Genomic DNA, 17,523 nt, shown 5'->3' on the forward strand with positions numbered 1-17,523 from the left:
TATATACAAGAATATAACTACTATAATACTGCCCCCTATATACAACAATAACTACTATAATACTGCCCCCTATATACAAGAATATAACTACTATAGAACTGCTCCTATATACAAGAATATAACTAATATAATACTGCTCCTATATACAAGAATATAACTACTATAATACTGCCCCCTATATACAAGAATATAACTACTTTAATACTGCCACTATATACAAGAATATAACTACTATAATACTGCCCCTATATACAAGAATATAACTACCATAATACTGCCACTATATACAAGAATATAACTACTATAATACTGCTCCCTATATACAAGAATATAACTACTATAATACTGCCCCCTGTATACAAGAATATAACTACTATAATACTGCCCCCTGTATACAAGAATATAACTACTATAATACTGCTCCCTATATACAAGAATATAACTACTATAATACTGCCCCTATATACAAGAATATAACTATTATAATACTGCCCCCTATATACAAGAATATAACTACTATAATACTGCCTCCTATATACAAGAATATAACTACTATAATACTGCTCCAATATACAAGAATATAACTACTATAATACTGCCCCCTATATACAAGAATATAACTACTATAATACTGCTCCTATATACAAGAATATAACTATTATAATACTGCCCCCTATATACAAGAATATAACTACTATAATACTACTCCTATATACAAGAATATAATTACTAGAATACTGCCCCTATATACAAGAATATAACTATTATAATACTGCCCCCTATATACAAGAATATAACTACTATAATACTGCCTCCTATATACAAGAATATAACTACTATAATACTGCTCCAATATACAAGAATATAACTACTATAATACTGCCCCCTATATACAAGAATATAACTACTATAATACTGCTCCTATATACAAGAATATAACTATTATAATACTGCCCCCTATATACAAGAATATAACTACTATAATACTACTCCTATATACAAGAATATAATTACTAGAATACTGCCCCTATATACAAGAATATAACTATATTATTGTATATAGGGGCAGTGTTATAGTAGTTATATTCTTGTATATAGGGGGTAGTATTATAGTAGTTATATTCTTGTATATTGGAGCAGTATTATAGTAGTTATATTCTTGTATATAGGGAGCAGTATTATAGTAGTTATATTCTTGTATATAGAAGGCAGTATTATAGTAGTTATATTCTTGTATATAGGGGACAGTATTATAGTAGTTATATTCTTGTATATAGGGGGCAATATTATAGTAGTTATATTCTTGTATATAGGAGCAGTATTATAGTAGTTATATTCTTGTATATAGGAGGCAGTATTATAGTAGTTATATTCTTGTATATAGGGGGCAGTATTATAGTAGTTATATTCTTGTATATAGAGGGCAGTATTATAGTAGTTATATTCTTGTATATAGGAGCAGTATTATAGTAGTTATATTCTTGTATATAGGAGCAGTATTATAGTAGTTATATTCTTGTATATAGGAGTAGTATTATAGTAGTTATATTCTTGTATATAGCCGCAGTATTATAGTAGTTATATTCTTGTATATAGGGGCAGTATTTTAGTAGTTATATTCTTGTATATAGGGTCAGTATTATAGTAGTTATATTCTTGTACATAGGGGGCAGTATTATAGTAGTTATATTCTTGTATATAGGAGCAGTATTATAATAGTTATATTCTTGTATATAGGGGTCAGTATTATAGTAGTTATTTTCTTGTACATAGAAGGCAGTATTATAGTAGTTATATTCTTGTATATAGGGGGCAGTATTATAGTAGTTATATTCTTGTATATAGGGAGCAGTATTATAGTAGTTATATTCTTGTATATAGGGGGCAGTATTATAGTAGTTATATTCTTGTATATAGGAGCAGTATTATAGTAGTTATATTCTTGTATATAGGAGCAGTATTATAGTAGTTATATTCTTGTATATAGGAGGCAGTATTATAGTAGTTATATTCTTGTATGTAGAGGCAGTATTATAGTAGTTATATTCTTGTATATAGGGGGCAGTATTATAGTAGATATATTCTTGTATATAGGGGGCAGTATTATAGTAGTTATATTCTTGTATATAGGGGCAGTATTATAGTAGTTATATTCTTGTATGTAGAGGCAGTATTATAGTAGTTATATTCTTGTATATAGGAGCAGTATTATAGTAGTTATATACTTGTATATAGAGGGCAGTATTATAGTAGTTATATTCTTGTATATAGGGGCAGTATTATAGTAGGTATATTCTTGTATATAGGAGGCAGTATTATAGTAGTTATATTCTTGTATATATAGGAGCAGTATTATAGTAGTTATATACTTGTATATAGAGGGCAGTATTATAGTAGTTATATTCTTGTATATAGGAGCAGTAATATTATAGTAGTTATATTCTTGTATATAGGAGGCAGTATTATAGTAGTTATATTCTTGTATGTAGAGGCAGTATTATAGTAGTTATATTCTTGTATATAGGAGGTAGTATTATAGTAGTTCTATTCTTGTATATAGGGGGCAGTATTATAGTAGTTATATACTTGTATATAGGGGCAGTATTATAGTAGTTATATTCTTGTATATAGAGGGCAGTATTATAGTAGTTATATTTTTGTATATAGGGGGCAGTATTATAGTAGTTATATACTTGTATATAGGGGCAGTATTATAGTAGTTATATTCTTGTATATAGGAGCAGTATTATAGTAGTTATATACTTGTATATAGAGGGCAGTATTATAGTAGTTATATTCTTGTATATAGGAGCAGTATTATAGTAGTTATATTCTTGTATATAGGAGGCAGTATTATAGTAGTTATATTCTTGTATATAGGAGCAGTATTATAGTAGTTATATTCTTGTATATAGGGGCAGTATTATAGTAGTTATATTCTTGTACATAGGAGCAGTATTATAGTAGTTATATTCTGGTATATAGGGGGCAGTATTATAGTAGTTATATTCTTGTATATAGGGGCAGTATTCTAGTAGTTCTATTCTTGTATATAGGGGGCAGTATTATAGTAGTTATATTCTTGTATATAGGGGGCAGTATTATAGTAGTTATATTCTTGTATATAGGGGGCAGTATTATAGTAGTTATATACTTGTATATAGGGGCAGTATTATAGTAGTTATATTCTTGTATATAGAGGGCAGTATTATAGTAGTTATATTCTTGTATATAGGGGGCAGTATTATAGTAGTTATATTCTTGTATATAGGAGGCAGTATTATAGTAGTTATATTCTAGTATATAGGGGGCAGTATTATAGTAGTTATAATCTTGTACGTAGGGGGCAGTATTACAGTAGTTATATTCTTGTATATAGGAGCAGTATTATAGTAGTTATATTCTTGTATATAGGAGCAGTATTATAGTAGTTATATTCTTGTATATAGGGGGCAGTATTATAGTAGTTATATTCTTGTATATAGGAGCAGTATTACAGTAGTTATATTCTTGTATATATCGGCAGTATTATAGTAGTTATATTCTTGTATATAGGAGCAGTATTATAGTAGTTATATTCTTGTATATAGGAGCAGTATTATAGTAGTTATATTCTTGTATATAGGGGGCAGTATTACAGTAGTTATATTCCTGTATATAGGGGGCAGTATTATAGTAGTTATATTCTTGTATATAGGAGCAGTATTATAGTAGTTATATTCTTGTATATAGAGGGAAGTATTATAGTAGTTATATTCTTGTATATAGGGGGCAGTATTATAGTAGTTATATTCTTGTATATAGGAGCAGTATTATAGTAGTTATATTCTTGTATATAGGAGCAGTATTATAGTAGTTATATTCTTGTATATAGGGGGCAGTATTATAGTAGTTATATTCTTGTATATAGGGGCAGTATTATAGTAGTTATATTCTTGTATATAGGAGCAGTATTATAGTAGTTATATTCTTGTATATAGGGGCAGTATTATAGTAGTTATATTCTTGTATATAGGAGCAGCATTATAGTAGTTATATTCTTGTATATAGGGGCAGTATTATAGTAGCTATATTCTTGTAAATAGGGGGCAGTATTATAGTAGTTATATTCTTGTATATAGGGGCAGTATTATAGAAGTTATATTCTTGTGCATAGGGGGCAGTATTATAGTAGTTATATTCTTGTATATAGGGGCAGTATTATTGTAGTTATATTCTTGTATATAGGAGCAGTATTATAGTAGTTATATTCTTGTATATAGGGGGCAGTATTATAGTAGTTATATTATTGTATATAGGAGCAGTATTATAGTAGTTATATTCTTGTATATAGGGGGCAGTATTATAGAAGTTATATTCTTGTATATAGGGGCAGTATTATAGTAGTTATATTCTTGTATATAGGGGGCAGTATTATAGTAGTTATATTCTTGTATATTGGGGCAGTATTATAGTAGTTATATTCTTGTATATAGGAGCAGTATTATAGTAGTTATATTCTTGTATATAGGGGGCAGTATTACAGTAGTTATATTCCTGTATATAGGGGGCAGTATTATAGTAGTTATATTCTTGTATATAGGAGCAGTATTATAGTAGTTATATTCTTGTATATAGAGGGAAGTATTATAGTAGTTATATTCTTGTATATAGGGGGCAGTATTATAGTAGTTATATTCTTGTATATAGGAGCAGTATTATAGTAGTTATATTCTTGTATATAGGAGCAGTATTATAGTAGTTATATTCTTGTATATAGGGGGCAGTATTATAGTAGTTATATTCTTGTATATAGGGGCAGTATTATAGTAGTTATATTCTTGTATATAGGAGCAGTATTATAGTAGTTATATTCTTGTATATAGGGGCAGTATTATAGTAGTTATATTCTTGTATATAGGAGCAGCATTATAGTAGTTATATTCTTGTATATAGGGGCAGTATTATAGTAGCTATATTCTTGTAAATAGGGGGCAGTATTATAGTAGTTATATTCTTGTATATAGGGGCAGTATTATAGAAGTTATATTCTTGTGCATAGGGGGCAGTATTATAGTAGTTATATTCTTGTATATAGGGGCAGTATTATTGTAGTTATATTCTTGTATATAGGGGGCAGTATTATAGTAGTTATATTATTGTATATAGGAGCAGTATTATAGTAGTTATATTCTTGTATATAGGGGGCAGTATTATAGAAGTTATATTCTTGTATATAGGGGCAGTATTATAGTAGTTATATTCTTGTATATAGGGGGCAGTATTATAGTAGTTATATTCTTGTATATTGGGGCAGTATTATAGTAGTTATATTCTTGTATATTGGGGCAGTATTATAGTAACTACTGCTATAGATACAATTATTGCTATAAAGGTACAGGACATTTTTTTGTTTTTGGGTGGGCCGTTACTTGTAATCCTGTGATATTGGAACGTCCTATAGTGTCAGTCCGGAAGTATTTCAGCGCCACCTCCTCCTCATGTATAACCCTCCTTCGGTGACTGGTTGGGGGAGTTCTGTTTTGGGTTCTGTGTGTAGCTATTTTTCTCGTCGTCTTTGCAGGAGTCGGTCGCACACGTATGACAGCGATGACAGTAGAAGCCGCAGCAGAAGCCCCTCTAACTACAGATCCCGCAGCTATAATCGCAGGTCCAGGTAGTTTCTGTAATATTAATAATAAGCCACGGTTATAACACTCCGGGTCCGTTTTTTCTGATAACCTTTATTTTGTATTTAACAGAAGTCGGCGATCGTCCCATAGCGGCAGCGATCGCAGTTACAGTCATCGCCGGCGTCACAGTGGGAGGAGTTAAGAGACTCATTTTTTTATCCTGTTACTTGTGTGTCACGCACACTATTGAGGAAGCCTCTGCCGGACCCGCGTCTACTTCTCGTTCAGCATACTTACTGTGAAAATGGCGTCCAGATCACGTGAAGCTTCGGCGTTGCAGGAAGATTTATAGCAGCAGCCGCAGTGTTGGCAGCAATAATTTACTTAACTAATAGGTGGTGTTGGCATGGTGGCAAAATCGGGGCATGGAGGGCTCCAGAAACGCAGCTGCTATGGTTACAGGGGTTCTTAGTTATTGTATAATGATGCGGTCAGTAAATGAGAATGGTATTGTTTACCTAAGAAACTGTCCAGTTTACACAGCTGCAGGGTTCGTTGCATTATATCAGAGCTGTATTTTGTAACATGCATCGGTGGCCATTGAAAGTTATCAAGATGGGGCTTCAGCCTCTGGATATAATAACAGAACCCTTTTTATTCACTGACTGCAAACAAAGATCTTGAAAATAGTGAGAAATTAAAACACAAAGAATATTGAAAAGTTTCAGAACTGTTCATTATACGAGGATTACACTTTTCTTTCCGCTATGGGGGGTGGGGGGGGGGGATTGAATGTCCTGACGAACAGAATATTGCGGTTTCATCAGCATCCAATAGAATTTGTGCACAATATGCAAATGAGCTAATTAGTCGGAGTACTCTTGGCCAACTGGACATCCTGAGCGGGTTCACGTGGCAGCTCCTTGCTCCTGTATGGATGGATTTTATGTGTGCTGCCGAGATGAAGGGGAGCTGTCACATGAGCATCTGATTGGCCAATAGGACTCTAATGAATTTGCATATTGCATCGGTTTTGGGGGCACTAACTTAATGTCCTATCTCCTGGCTCATCTGATAGTCGCTGTCACACTGATGATAATAGTGAAAATTGTGTCCCAAAAAAGTTTATTATTTTAAAAGTTAAGACTTTTATCTAAATATGTAAATGAGGCTATACTAGACAAATGGGCGTCACCACCCGCGATTCTCCTGAGGTGGAGCTCCTCCCAGCCTCTGATCTGTCCTATCAGCATGAAGCTGCTTCACACAGTGTGAGAGACTGAGGCTGGACGGAAGGGGGGATCACTTCAAATATCTCAGGCTATGGACCACCTAGAACATCCGTTCTGGTGGCATAAGAAGGATGAGATTCTAATCTTTCATATGCCACCAGGATCGCAGTTCTGGCTGTGAAACAACCGGAGATATCAGCAGTTGAAAACGCAGTCGGGAATGGAAGTCGTATACTATATGATCACACTGTTGCTGGGCAGGGAAGGGGGAGAAGCTGTATGCTGATTGGACAGCGTCATACAGGAAACATTACACCGGCCAGAGAGAAAAGAAAGAGTCACCTCCTATTGGGCTATTAGAGCCACATTAGCATATTTCGAAAAAAACTCATAACTTTACAATTATGAATCATTTTTGGAAAAACAAATCCCGCTGTAGTTCTCAGCATCATAACGACTATTCGATTAGTTAGGAGATGGGGAATTAATAAACTGGTGACCGATCCTCTTTAAGTCCAGATTGCTGCAGATTTTCCGACTGAATTTGCGCACAGAAAATACGCAGCGGATTATAGTACTGGATGAGATTTTACAAATCCCTATTCACATACTGCAGACTTTCTGTGCGGTAATCAACTTTAAAATCTGCGTCATGTCAATTCCTGTTGCGAATTTTCACCGTAAATTTCATCCCTTTGAATGTAGCAGAGGTGAGATCTGCGGTGAATATGTCTGCAGGTTACACCTGAAAATAGAGAACTGTCTGACTAAGGCCCTGTTCACACTGAGTTTTTTTGCCGTGGAAACCGCGGCAAAAAAACGGCTGTAGTTGCCTCCTATTGATTTCAATGGGAGGTGGAGGTGTTTTTTTTCCCGTGAGCAAAAAAAAAAGTTTGCGGGAAAAAGAAGCGATCTTGAGGCATTTTCCGCCTCGAAAACCCCATTAAAATCAATGGGAGACGGAAATAAACGCATTTTTTTGGCAAATTATTCCCTTTGCCCGTTGAAGAAATAGCTTAAAAAAAAGGCCCCAAAAAAACGCGTGTGTTGCAAAACCACTTCAAAGAAACCGCAGCTGATTTTTCCAGGCAGAATTTTCTGCCTGCAAAAAAAAACTCAGTGTGAACAGGGCCTAATGCTGCTAATGTTTATACTCCGTCCATGGGGATCGCGACTTCCTAATGGCTTCCCGCCAAGATCGGCAGCAGTTGCTGAGATTGGCGGCCGACTCCCCTCCCCCTCCATGTGGAAAATGGTGACACTTGAAACCATTAAAGGGGCACTAAACCTAAAGTCTGTTTCATGTTCTGTGCCTTTTATCTATTGTTCCCTGTTATCAGCCATTTAAGGCTAAATATGGTGGTCTTTAAAAGAATGAGTGTCAAGAAGTGCCGAGATCTCCCTGATCCCGTGATGACTCCTTTATATACTATATCTTCAGTGCGGAGAACCTCCATATATGTAACTGATATCCGTCGCTTCTCTTATATCGCTACTGTACTATTATAAGCTGCGGACTTTAAGTGTAGTGGCCCTTTAATGGCGCATTGTGTTACCGTTACCATAATGTGGAGGATTTTGCTTTTCATTCCTTGCGGTTTTTATCGGTTTTGTTACATTTATCCCTGTATTGTCATTCGGCGGTTTTATTGGCGCTGTTATATGCGCACGTTGTTACTCGGCATCCCAAATGATAAATCCCCATCCCCTAAGACTTTATTATTACAGCCTCACAATAAAAAAAGTCATAAAATTACCTTTCAAATGTGGGCGCCATCACCGCACAACGATGTGTCCGTCCAGTGTTACGTCATAGTCTGACCTCAGTAATGCGTCGTCCACAGTGACATCATCACTTCCATAGTGACATCATCACTGCGGCCTGTCATTGGCTATCGTGTGATATTACGCCATATTTTAAAGAGAATTACAGTGATTGGAGAATTTTTGATCGCCGATGTAAATGAACCTTTATTGTAAAACTGGGACGGACCGCGTTGGTTTTGTATATTCGCGGAGGGCGGATTCACTATTGTTGGGTTCTATACGTTCATGCGCTCTGTCCATGGATGCGTATTTTTGGGGGAGGGGGAAAGGGAAAAATATGAAATGTACTTTTTTTGTAAATATGTTTTCAGCTTTATATTCATTTTATGGTTTGGAAAAAAAATCCTTGTAATTAAAATGGTATTAAAGACGACCGCGATGACTGATTTTTTTACTAAAGACGTAATTTTGTTGGCGGCACATGCAGAATTGAAGCCCAGACCTAATGAGAGGTGAGGAAATACATAATTTACATCGTTTTAATATTTGTGAATGTTCACAGGCCCCTCCCCTTTATCCAGGCCCATCCCCTTTATCCAGGCCCATCCCCTTTATCCAGGCCCTCCCCTTTAATCAAGCTCCTCCTCCTCAATCTGCAGTTACCTGGCAATCTTTTTCTCGCTGGTGGTTTAGATTCTTGTAGTTGATTTCCATTAAATGATTATAATCTTTTCACGTACTTGCTTCCTGCTGAGCTTGTTCTGATACGCAGCAGCCCATCTGAACAAGCAGAGCTGCAGTGTAAAGCACAAAACATGGACAGAGAATTAGTCTGAGCCTCTGATTAGACAGGTGGTGGATTTCAGACTTCTGTCGTCTCTAAGGCTAAGTTCACACTACCGTTGTCTCCCGTTTTTAGGTCTCTTCCGTCGGAGGAAGAGATGAACGAAAATCCAACACTGCAAGACTTTTGCTTCCGTGAAAAAACGGGAACCTAGCGGAACGACTGAAACAAGAATTACCATTGAAATGAATGGTAATTCAAACAGAAGCGATGATTTCCATTTGGATTTTCGGTTATCTCTCCTTCTGATGGAAAAGACCTAAACGGGCGACGATGGTGGTGTGAACTTGGGGTCAGCCTAACTCAGTGTCACGCTGTCTGCAATCCAGGACCTTCCAGGATGTCGCACCCCCTGAATAGGCGAAGTCCCTAGGGGGTATTTCCAGGCCGTCCAACACTGGTTGTGTCTATGGAACATTTGCCGTCGCAAATCGTGGCCCAGGTCAATGTCCCTCCAGCCTCTTCCTTGGATAACACACAGTTTGCCTCTCGAGGAGGGTAACATCAGAGGCTCAGAAGTGCCGGGGATACGTTCCGCTCCTTTTCTTCTCATGGGTCTCCTATTAAGACTAAGGCTCTGTGCACACGGAAAATAAAAAAACTTCTGAAAATACGGCGCTGTTCTCAAGGGAAAACGGCTCCTGATTTTCAGGCGTTTTTTAATCAAACTCGCGTTTTTCGCTGGGTTTTTGGCGGCCGTTTCTGGAGCTGTTTTTGTATAGAGTCAATTAAAAACGGCTGAAGAAGTGACATGCACTTCTTTTTCACTGCCGTTTTGAAAAACTGCCGCGTAAAAAACGCTCCGTCGGAACAGAACGCCGTTTTTCCCATTGACATCAATGGGCAGATGTTTGGAGGCGCTCTGCTTCCGGTTTTTCGAGATGTTTACGGCTTGAAAAACGGCTGAAAACACTCCGTGTGAACGTACCCTAATAACGGAGAGGCTCCACAAAGGATCAGTCTCTTTCGTCTGGAGAATTCTCAGATCAGGACTCGATTGACCGCCACCGTGCAGGCATTGGAACGTGCGATCAGGGACGGCTTTGCCTTGAGGACTCAGCCATTTTTTTTATTTTTTCCTCCCCACTTTAACCCCTTAATGTCCAGGCCATTTTGTGCGTTAATGACCCAAGGATTATTTTTTGTTTTTTCACTCTTGCATTCTAAGAGTCGTAAGTTTTTTTTAAATTCCGCATAAGGGCTTGTTTTTTTGCGGGGCGAGTTGTGTTTTTCAATTGCATCATTTTTGGGTGTATATAATATGTTGTTTAACTTCTAATAACTTTATTTTAGGAAAGAATTGAAAATAAACGGCTATTCCAGCATTGTTTTTCACGTTATAAATTTACGCCGTTCACTATGCGGCATAAATAACATGTGACCTTTATTCTATGGGTCGACACGATTATGGGGATACCAAATATGTAGAGGTTTCATGTTTTCCTGTTTGCAAATCAAAAACTTAAAAAAAAATAAATAAAAAATTACTTGTTTTTGCATCGCCGCATTTCAAGAGCCGCAACTTCTTTTTTTTTCCATCGATGTAGCAATATGTGGGCTTGGTTTCCTGCGGGACAAGGTGTAGTTTTCATTAGTACTATTTTGGGGCACATAAGACTTATTGATTAACTTTTATTTTTTTTGGTGGGAATGGGAGAAAAAAAGGAATTTTGGCATTTGTTTTTTTTTTTTTTCGTGTTTTTTTTCATAAACTTTATTTAACTGTTTTACTTTTCTTTCTTTTTTTTTTGTCCCACTAGGGGACTTCATCATGCGATCTGCTGATCGCTTATATAATGATTTGGTATACTTACTACAGTGTAAAACTGACAGGCAATCTATTAGGACGCGCCTCTGGCATGGGCTAATAGGCAGACCCTGGGGGCATTTGTTAGGCCCCCGGCTGCCATGGAAACGCAACGGCGCCCTGCGATTTCTTTGCCGATGGGGTGACCGGGAGCTCCCTCCCTCTGTCAAACACATTAGATGCCACTGTCGCTTTTGACAGCGGCATTTAATGGGTTAAACTGACGGAATTGGAGCGCGCTTCGATTCCGGCAGTTGGGGCAGGAGCCAGGCAGTGTATAACACTGGCAGTACCCACCCGATCAGAGCGAGCGGATATATCCGTAACTATGCGGAAACTAACACCTGCTTGCAACGGATATATCTGTCGCTCGTCGTTAAGGGGTTAAAAAGCTCTTAACTTTTTTATTCTTCTGTCATTAAAGCCATAGGAGGACTTGTTTTTCGCGAGACGAGTTGTAGTTTTTAACGGTACCATTTGTTGTACCATATAATGTATTGGGATACTGGAAAAAGATTCTTTGTGGGGTGGAAAAGGAAAAAAACAGCCATTCCTTAATATTTTGAGGGGTTTTATTTTTATGGTTTTCACCGTATGGTAAAAACGGCATGTTGACTCTATTCTACCGGCCAATACGATTGCGGCGATACCAAATTTATGTAGTTTTTTTTATGTTTTATTACTTTTACAAGGACTAATTTTTAAAAATAAAATGTGTTTTGTCGCCACTTTCTGAGAGTCGGAACGTTTTTATTTTTTTTGCAATTGAACGGCGTGAGGGATTATTTTTTGCAGGAGTGAGCCCGCTCTGAACATTACCTCCCCCACCACGACGCAATAGTACGTTGTGAAGCAGGAAGAGGTTAATGTAAAGCATGACTCCAACAACCGTTCTCAGGAAGAGGCTATGTTTCCCGAGCCATAGCGAGTTTGAAGAAGCCCTATCTAAAGAATGGAAACAGGACAGACAGCTGGCTGTTCCAAAACATGGATACACGGTTTACTTTCCAGGAGGACTTCGTCTAAAAATGAGTTGTTTCTCCCTTTGTGGACCTTGCGGCTCTCGTAGAGCACCACCATTTCCTTGTCAGATGCAGCATCACTTTAGTGACCCTATTGACTAAAGCTGGATTCCCAGACCAAGTCTGCTTTTGTGGTAGTAGATTCTGCCTTGTATCCAGCTTTTGCCTCTCGGTATGGGCGAAAAAACGTCACCACGGTATCCTGGAAGTAGCGCCGCAAGGGGGTAAAGTTGATCTCGCTTCTCAAGTTATTCGTGGTTCAGAATTCTTATGAGTCCCCTCTTGAGTCAACCCCATTCAATGCCCCTGCATCAGCTAATTGAATGACTATTCAACGCTCTATTTGGCTAAAATTTTGAGTGGCCGATCAGACTTCCAAAAAAGCCTTTGTTGGCCTTTTCATTTGTTGGGGACAGACTTTTTGGAAAACATCTGGATGAAATAATTTCTGAGGCTACTGGCGGTAAGAGTTCCCTTCTGCCTCAGGACTGTCTGTGGCCGTCTCTCCGTTCCCAGAGGTTTCGGTCCTTTCCTAAGGCTTTCTCCCAGAGGTTATTCTCTTCAGAGGTCAGACAAGCGGAATAGCCGCCCGAGCGACTCCAGATGCCCATCTTTCAATCCTAAAGCTGCTTGGCAACAGCGTTCCAGGGCCCAAAAGCCGGTCTAGTTTTTCTCTGTTGATTCAGTTTTGAGCCCCGGATCGCGCTTCTCCTTTTTCCAGGCTGTTCGTTCCCTTCTACTTCAGGAAGTTATTGTCCCAGTTCCTCAGTCGGATCGGTTTCAAGAGTTTTACACAAAACAGTCCCCAAATAAGACCAATCAGTCAGACCCATCCTGGATCTTAAAAAGTTGAACTGCTTTGTTCGCATTCAAAGGTTTCGTATGGAATCCCTGCAGTCCGTGTCCGAATTGCTGGTACAGGGAGAGTTCCTTTCTTCCATAGACATACACGATGCATACATCCATATCCCTATCGCAAGGGTCCACCAGCATTTTCTTTGGTTTTACTGTCGGTTCTCAACATTTCCACTTTGTTGCCCTTCCCTTGTGGCTTGCTACAGCTTCAAGGGGCTTCACCAAGGTCCTACTGACTCTCCCCCCTTCCCAGCGGAGTTGCTGTCCTCCCTTACCTGGAGACCTCTTGGTGAAGGCCCCTCCAGGGAAGACAAACATTCCAGTCTCGACATCACCCTGGACACGATGAAAGGATTCGGACGGATCATTAACAGGGAGAAGTCCTTCTTGGTCTCAGTTCAGCTCATGGAGTTTCTGGGTATGACCTCTTCAACGCCTAGGACAACAAAGTCCAGCTCCCGGCCAACAAGATCAAGACTATACGAGCTGAGGTAGCGGTCCTACCCTGGAGCACTCCTCCTTCCATCTGCTTTTGCATGTGGGTGCTGGGCAGGATGGTGTCTACCTTCGAGGCAGTTCCATATGTGCGATTTCACTTAATGCCCCTCTGGGGGCAATCCCCTCACACTGTGACAAGTCCCAGGATTCACTGGACAAGTTAATACCCCAATTACCCTATCAGATTAGTCAGAAGTTGCACTGGTGGGAAACCTCACCAGGGATGATTTTTTTTCTTTCCCTCCAGTGTCTCCCTAGCCTATCCAGATGGGGTGCAGTTTTTGGCTTTCACACAGTCCAAGGTACTTGGTCGTCAGTAGAGACAACCTTAAAATTTAACCTCGAATTAAGGGCAATCTTCCAGGCCCTCTCCCATTGGACTCTCTTTCTACAAGGTCGCCCAGTCAGAGTCCAGACTGATGGTGGTCGCCTATTTGATTCGCCAAGATGGCAACAGGAGCCAGGTGGCACTCAGATTCTCCTCTAGGCAGTCCACATACTAGGTCAATACTGTCGGCAGTCCACATACCGAGAGTGGACAATTGGGCCAAGTCGGGAAAGTCTGAATCCAGGAGAATGGTCTCTTCATCTAGACGTCTTCCTTCAGATTGCCAGAAGTAGGGCACCCACAGATGTGGATCTCTTCGTGTCCAATCTCAACCACAAGGTTCCAGCCTACATTGCCAGGGCGCCATCGCACTCAGTGCTTTGGTCACCTTTTGGGATGGTTTCACTCTTCTGCATCTCTTTCCTATACAGAGTTCTCAAGAGAATCAACATGGATAGCATTCCACAATCCTGGTGGCCCCGAACGACCCCCGCCAGGCCTGGTACACTGATCTGGTTAACTTACTCACAGACACACCTTGGCCTCTTCCACTACGACCCGACCTCCTTTCCCAAGGTCCACTATTTCACCCCACTTTACCTCAGATGCGTTTAACGATGTGGCTATTGAAGCTCAATTTTGCAAGGCTGTGGTATCTCTGAACCAGTAATTCAAACTATGCTCAAGGACAATAAACCGCAGCCAAAGTATACCACCGCACATGGAAGGCTTATTTCCACTGCTGTGAACAATGCAGTTTCCATCCCATTCTTCACATAGAATTTTTCGAACCCTTGAGAGAAATTGTACTGCGTTTGCTTTTCTGAACAGTTGATTTCCTGGTGGCTGTTACATCCATCAGGCGGGTTTCAGAATGGACTGCTCTGTCCCGCAAGTCCCTTATCCGTAGGGATAAGGTATTGTTCCTCCCTGTCCCATGTTGTCTCCCAAAAGTCATCACTGCCTTCTACATCAATGAAGTGTTCCTTCTGTTCTTTTGTCCATCCCCATCTTATTCGAGGGAGCAGCACTGCAGTCTTGACGTGGTAAGAGCATTACGCATCAATCTGGCTTGGACAGAGTCGTTTCGGGGGTATGATTCCCTTTTCGTTCTTCCTGAAGGGCCTCGAATGGGATTGGCAGCGTCAAAGGCCACTATTGCGCATTGGATCTGGTCTGTGATTTTGGAAGCATATCGGTTCAAGGGTAAAGTTCCTAGGTTTGGCTCAATGCTGGTTCCACAAGGGCTGTTGGTGCCTCCTGGGTGGTGAGGGATCAAGCTTCAGTCACTCAATGTAAAGCTGCTACCTGGGCTTCATTGCGCACCTTCAGAAAATTTTACCAGATCCATTCTTTGGCCTTCTACTGATGCCAGTCTGGGTCGCAAGTTTCTGCAGGCAGCTGTGTGTAAGGCTGGTACCATGGCTGTTTTTCTTTTCTTACCCACTCTCTGGGGGTGCTTTGGGAAGTCCCACGGTGCTGTGTCCCCCCAAAAGACCAAGAAAACGTGTTGTTTTTTTTTTACCCCGTGTAATCTCTTTCCCATTAAATCTATTGGGGGACACGGATCTTGGCCTTTTTTTTCCTTTATTGCAGGTTGTTCTGGTTGTTTGTCCATTTTTTTTTTTCTTACGGACATTTTTTATTTTCTTTGTCTTCTCCTCCTACTGCTTCTGTGCAAGCTGATTGAAGACTGTGTCTGTGGGAATGGTGTGTCCTGCCTGGGCGGACCCAAGACTTTTCCTACCTAGTTTCAGCCCCCTAGTGGCAAGGGCCTACACCCATCGTGCTGTGTCCCCCCCAATGTATTCAAGGGATTTTCTGTTCAGTACAAAGATACAATATTTCTTTTTTTTTTTTTAAATATATATATTCTGAAACTTAGGCTACATTCAGATGAGTGTCGCTAACGTCTGACGTGAAAAATTGTAGTTTTTCACGTCCGAGGTGCACCCGTGTGGGGCGCGTTGTCACGGATAGACTAGAGTCTATGGAGGGATGCGTGACGCAGTAAAATAGGACATGTCATATTTTTTCACGGACCCTTCACGCGCTCCGTTGAAACAACGACCTGAAGTACATGAGTCCATGTGGTGATGGTTGTCAGCTTTGCTGTGTAGACTGGGGCATAATAAGCAGAGTCATGTTCTTGTCATTAGAGGGGACAGCAGAGTCATCTCATTATTATTAGAAGATGGGTGAGTTCATGACGCCTCTATTGTACTGCTGGAGGCCTGGATAATGCAGGATAATAACGCTATACAGACACAGATAAGGCTTTGTACGCAGCTCCCCTGTCACTCCCATTGACTCTTTTATGACCCTTAACTCCGCTTCATTGCAGCTGCCATAAGGCAGGCACAAAACGACCACTGGGGGAGCAACTATCAATGGAGAAGTATCCGAGCATAAGGAAGGTACTGCTGTTAGGTGCATGTTACTAAAACTATTAGTTGTGATGCGCAGCAATGAACAATATTTGTAACAATCAGAACGGGTTTACGTGCAGAAAATCTTGATTATTGCAGATTTCTTGCAGTGTTCGTCCTTTTATCCACCATCATCCCAGTAATGGAAAATATCAGATTGGGGGCAGAATGACCCATGTTTGTCCGGTTTGAAGAAAAATGACCTGTTGTTTTGAATTGTTAACATTTTCCATGTCAATATATGAAATATTGCAATGATCACAGTGGCCACTGAGACCTCACGATGGGTTAACACATCCTGTGATAGCGACAGTTCAGACCCTCCTCCCTGCAAAATGAAGTCTGCATGTCACAGAGCATGCCCACTACACTCTCCCATTAAAGTCAATAGGTTGTTTGGTGACAGGTTTCTTATGTCCATGTGGTTGCGGTAAAGCAAATCCCTGGAACGGCTGTTGCAGCATCTCAGGCAAGGTGGCGGCCCCCATAATCAGAACTTCGGACCTTCTGACAGTAAATGGAAGCACTATGTTGGCACTGCATATTGAACTCCACTATAACTGTATTCAGTAAGCTCCCCCTAGTGGTGGTTGTAGACAGACTCTTCTAAATCTACATACAGGGGATTTGGAGCTCTGTATTGGAGAAAACAAATCTCCGAACGCTATAAATATATCTGAAGAAATTAATCCGGGCAGAATTTTGGACCTAAAAATGACCTAATAATAAAAGGTGGAGATTTATTTTAAGATTTGTCAAGGGGAGGAATGAGCTTGTTCTTGATCCTTGCAGGGCCTTTTGACTCGAAGGGTCAGGGAATGTTGGGGGCTCTTCTCCTTTTGGAGTGGGCTTGTGACAGAGCTGCGTGTTCTGCCCATTTTCTACCTGCAGCCACCACTTACTGCATACTGTTTTATTATTGAGTTCAATGTATAAACTGTATGCAGTACGCTCCCCCTAGTGGTGACTGCAGGAAGAATTTTATTGTATACTATTGTTCTATGACTGCAGGGGATTTGGAACTCTGTATCAGAAAAACAGAGCTCTGACTGTTATAAAGACATATTAAGGGTGAGGCACTGACATTTAGACCTATTAAGGCTGGGTTCCCACGTAGCGCAAACGCTGT

General features: G+C 39.7%; 1 protein-coding gene across 7 annotated transcripts in view; it reads left to right on the forward strand.

Moving 5' to 3' along the window:
• NKTR (natural killer cell triggering receptor) overlaps positions 1 to 9,044 on the forward strand; it is a 46,291-nt gene extending 37,247 nt beyond the window's left edge. For 5 of the 7 annotated variants that reach the window (XM_075827794.1, XM_075827796.1, XM_075827795.1 and 2 more), the window contains 2 exons: positions 5,564 to 5,656; positions 5,742 to 9,044. In XM_075827794.1, coding sequence (XP_075683909.1) covers positions 5,564 to 5,656; positions 5,742 to 5,814 — 166 coding nt within the window. In that variant the 3' untranslated portion in view covers positions 5,815 to 9,044. Of the gene's footprint in view, positions 1 to 5,563; positions 5,661 to 5,741 lie in introns of those variants that run through there. The other 2 variants (XM_075827797.1, XM_075827798.1) reach the window with 2 other exon arrangements.
• Positions 9,045 to 17,523: the final 8,479 nt, after the last annotated feature.

The sequence above is a fragment of the Rhinoderma darwinii genome, chromosome 5, assembly GCF_050947455.1.
Source record: "Rhinoderma darwinii isolate aRhiDar2 chromosome 5, aRhiDar2.hap1, whole genome shotgun sequence".
In the NCBI taxonomy this organism is placed as follows: Eukaryota; Metazoa; Chordata; class Amphibia; order Anura; family Rhinodermatidae; genus Rhinoderma; species Rhinoderma darwinii.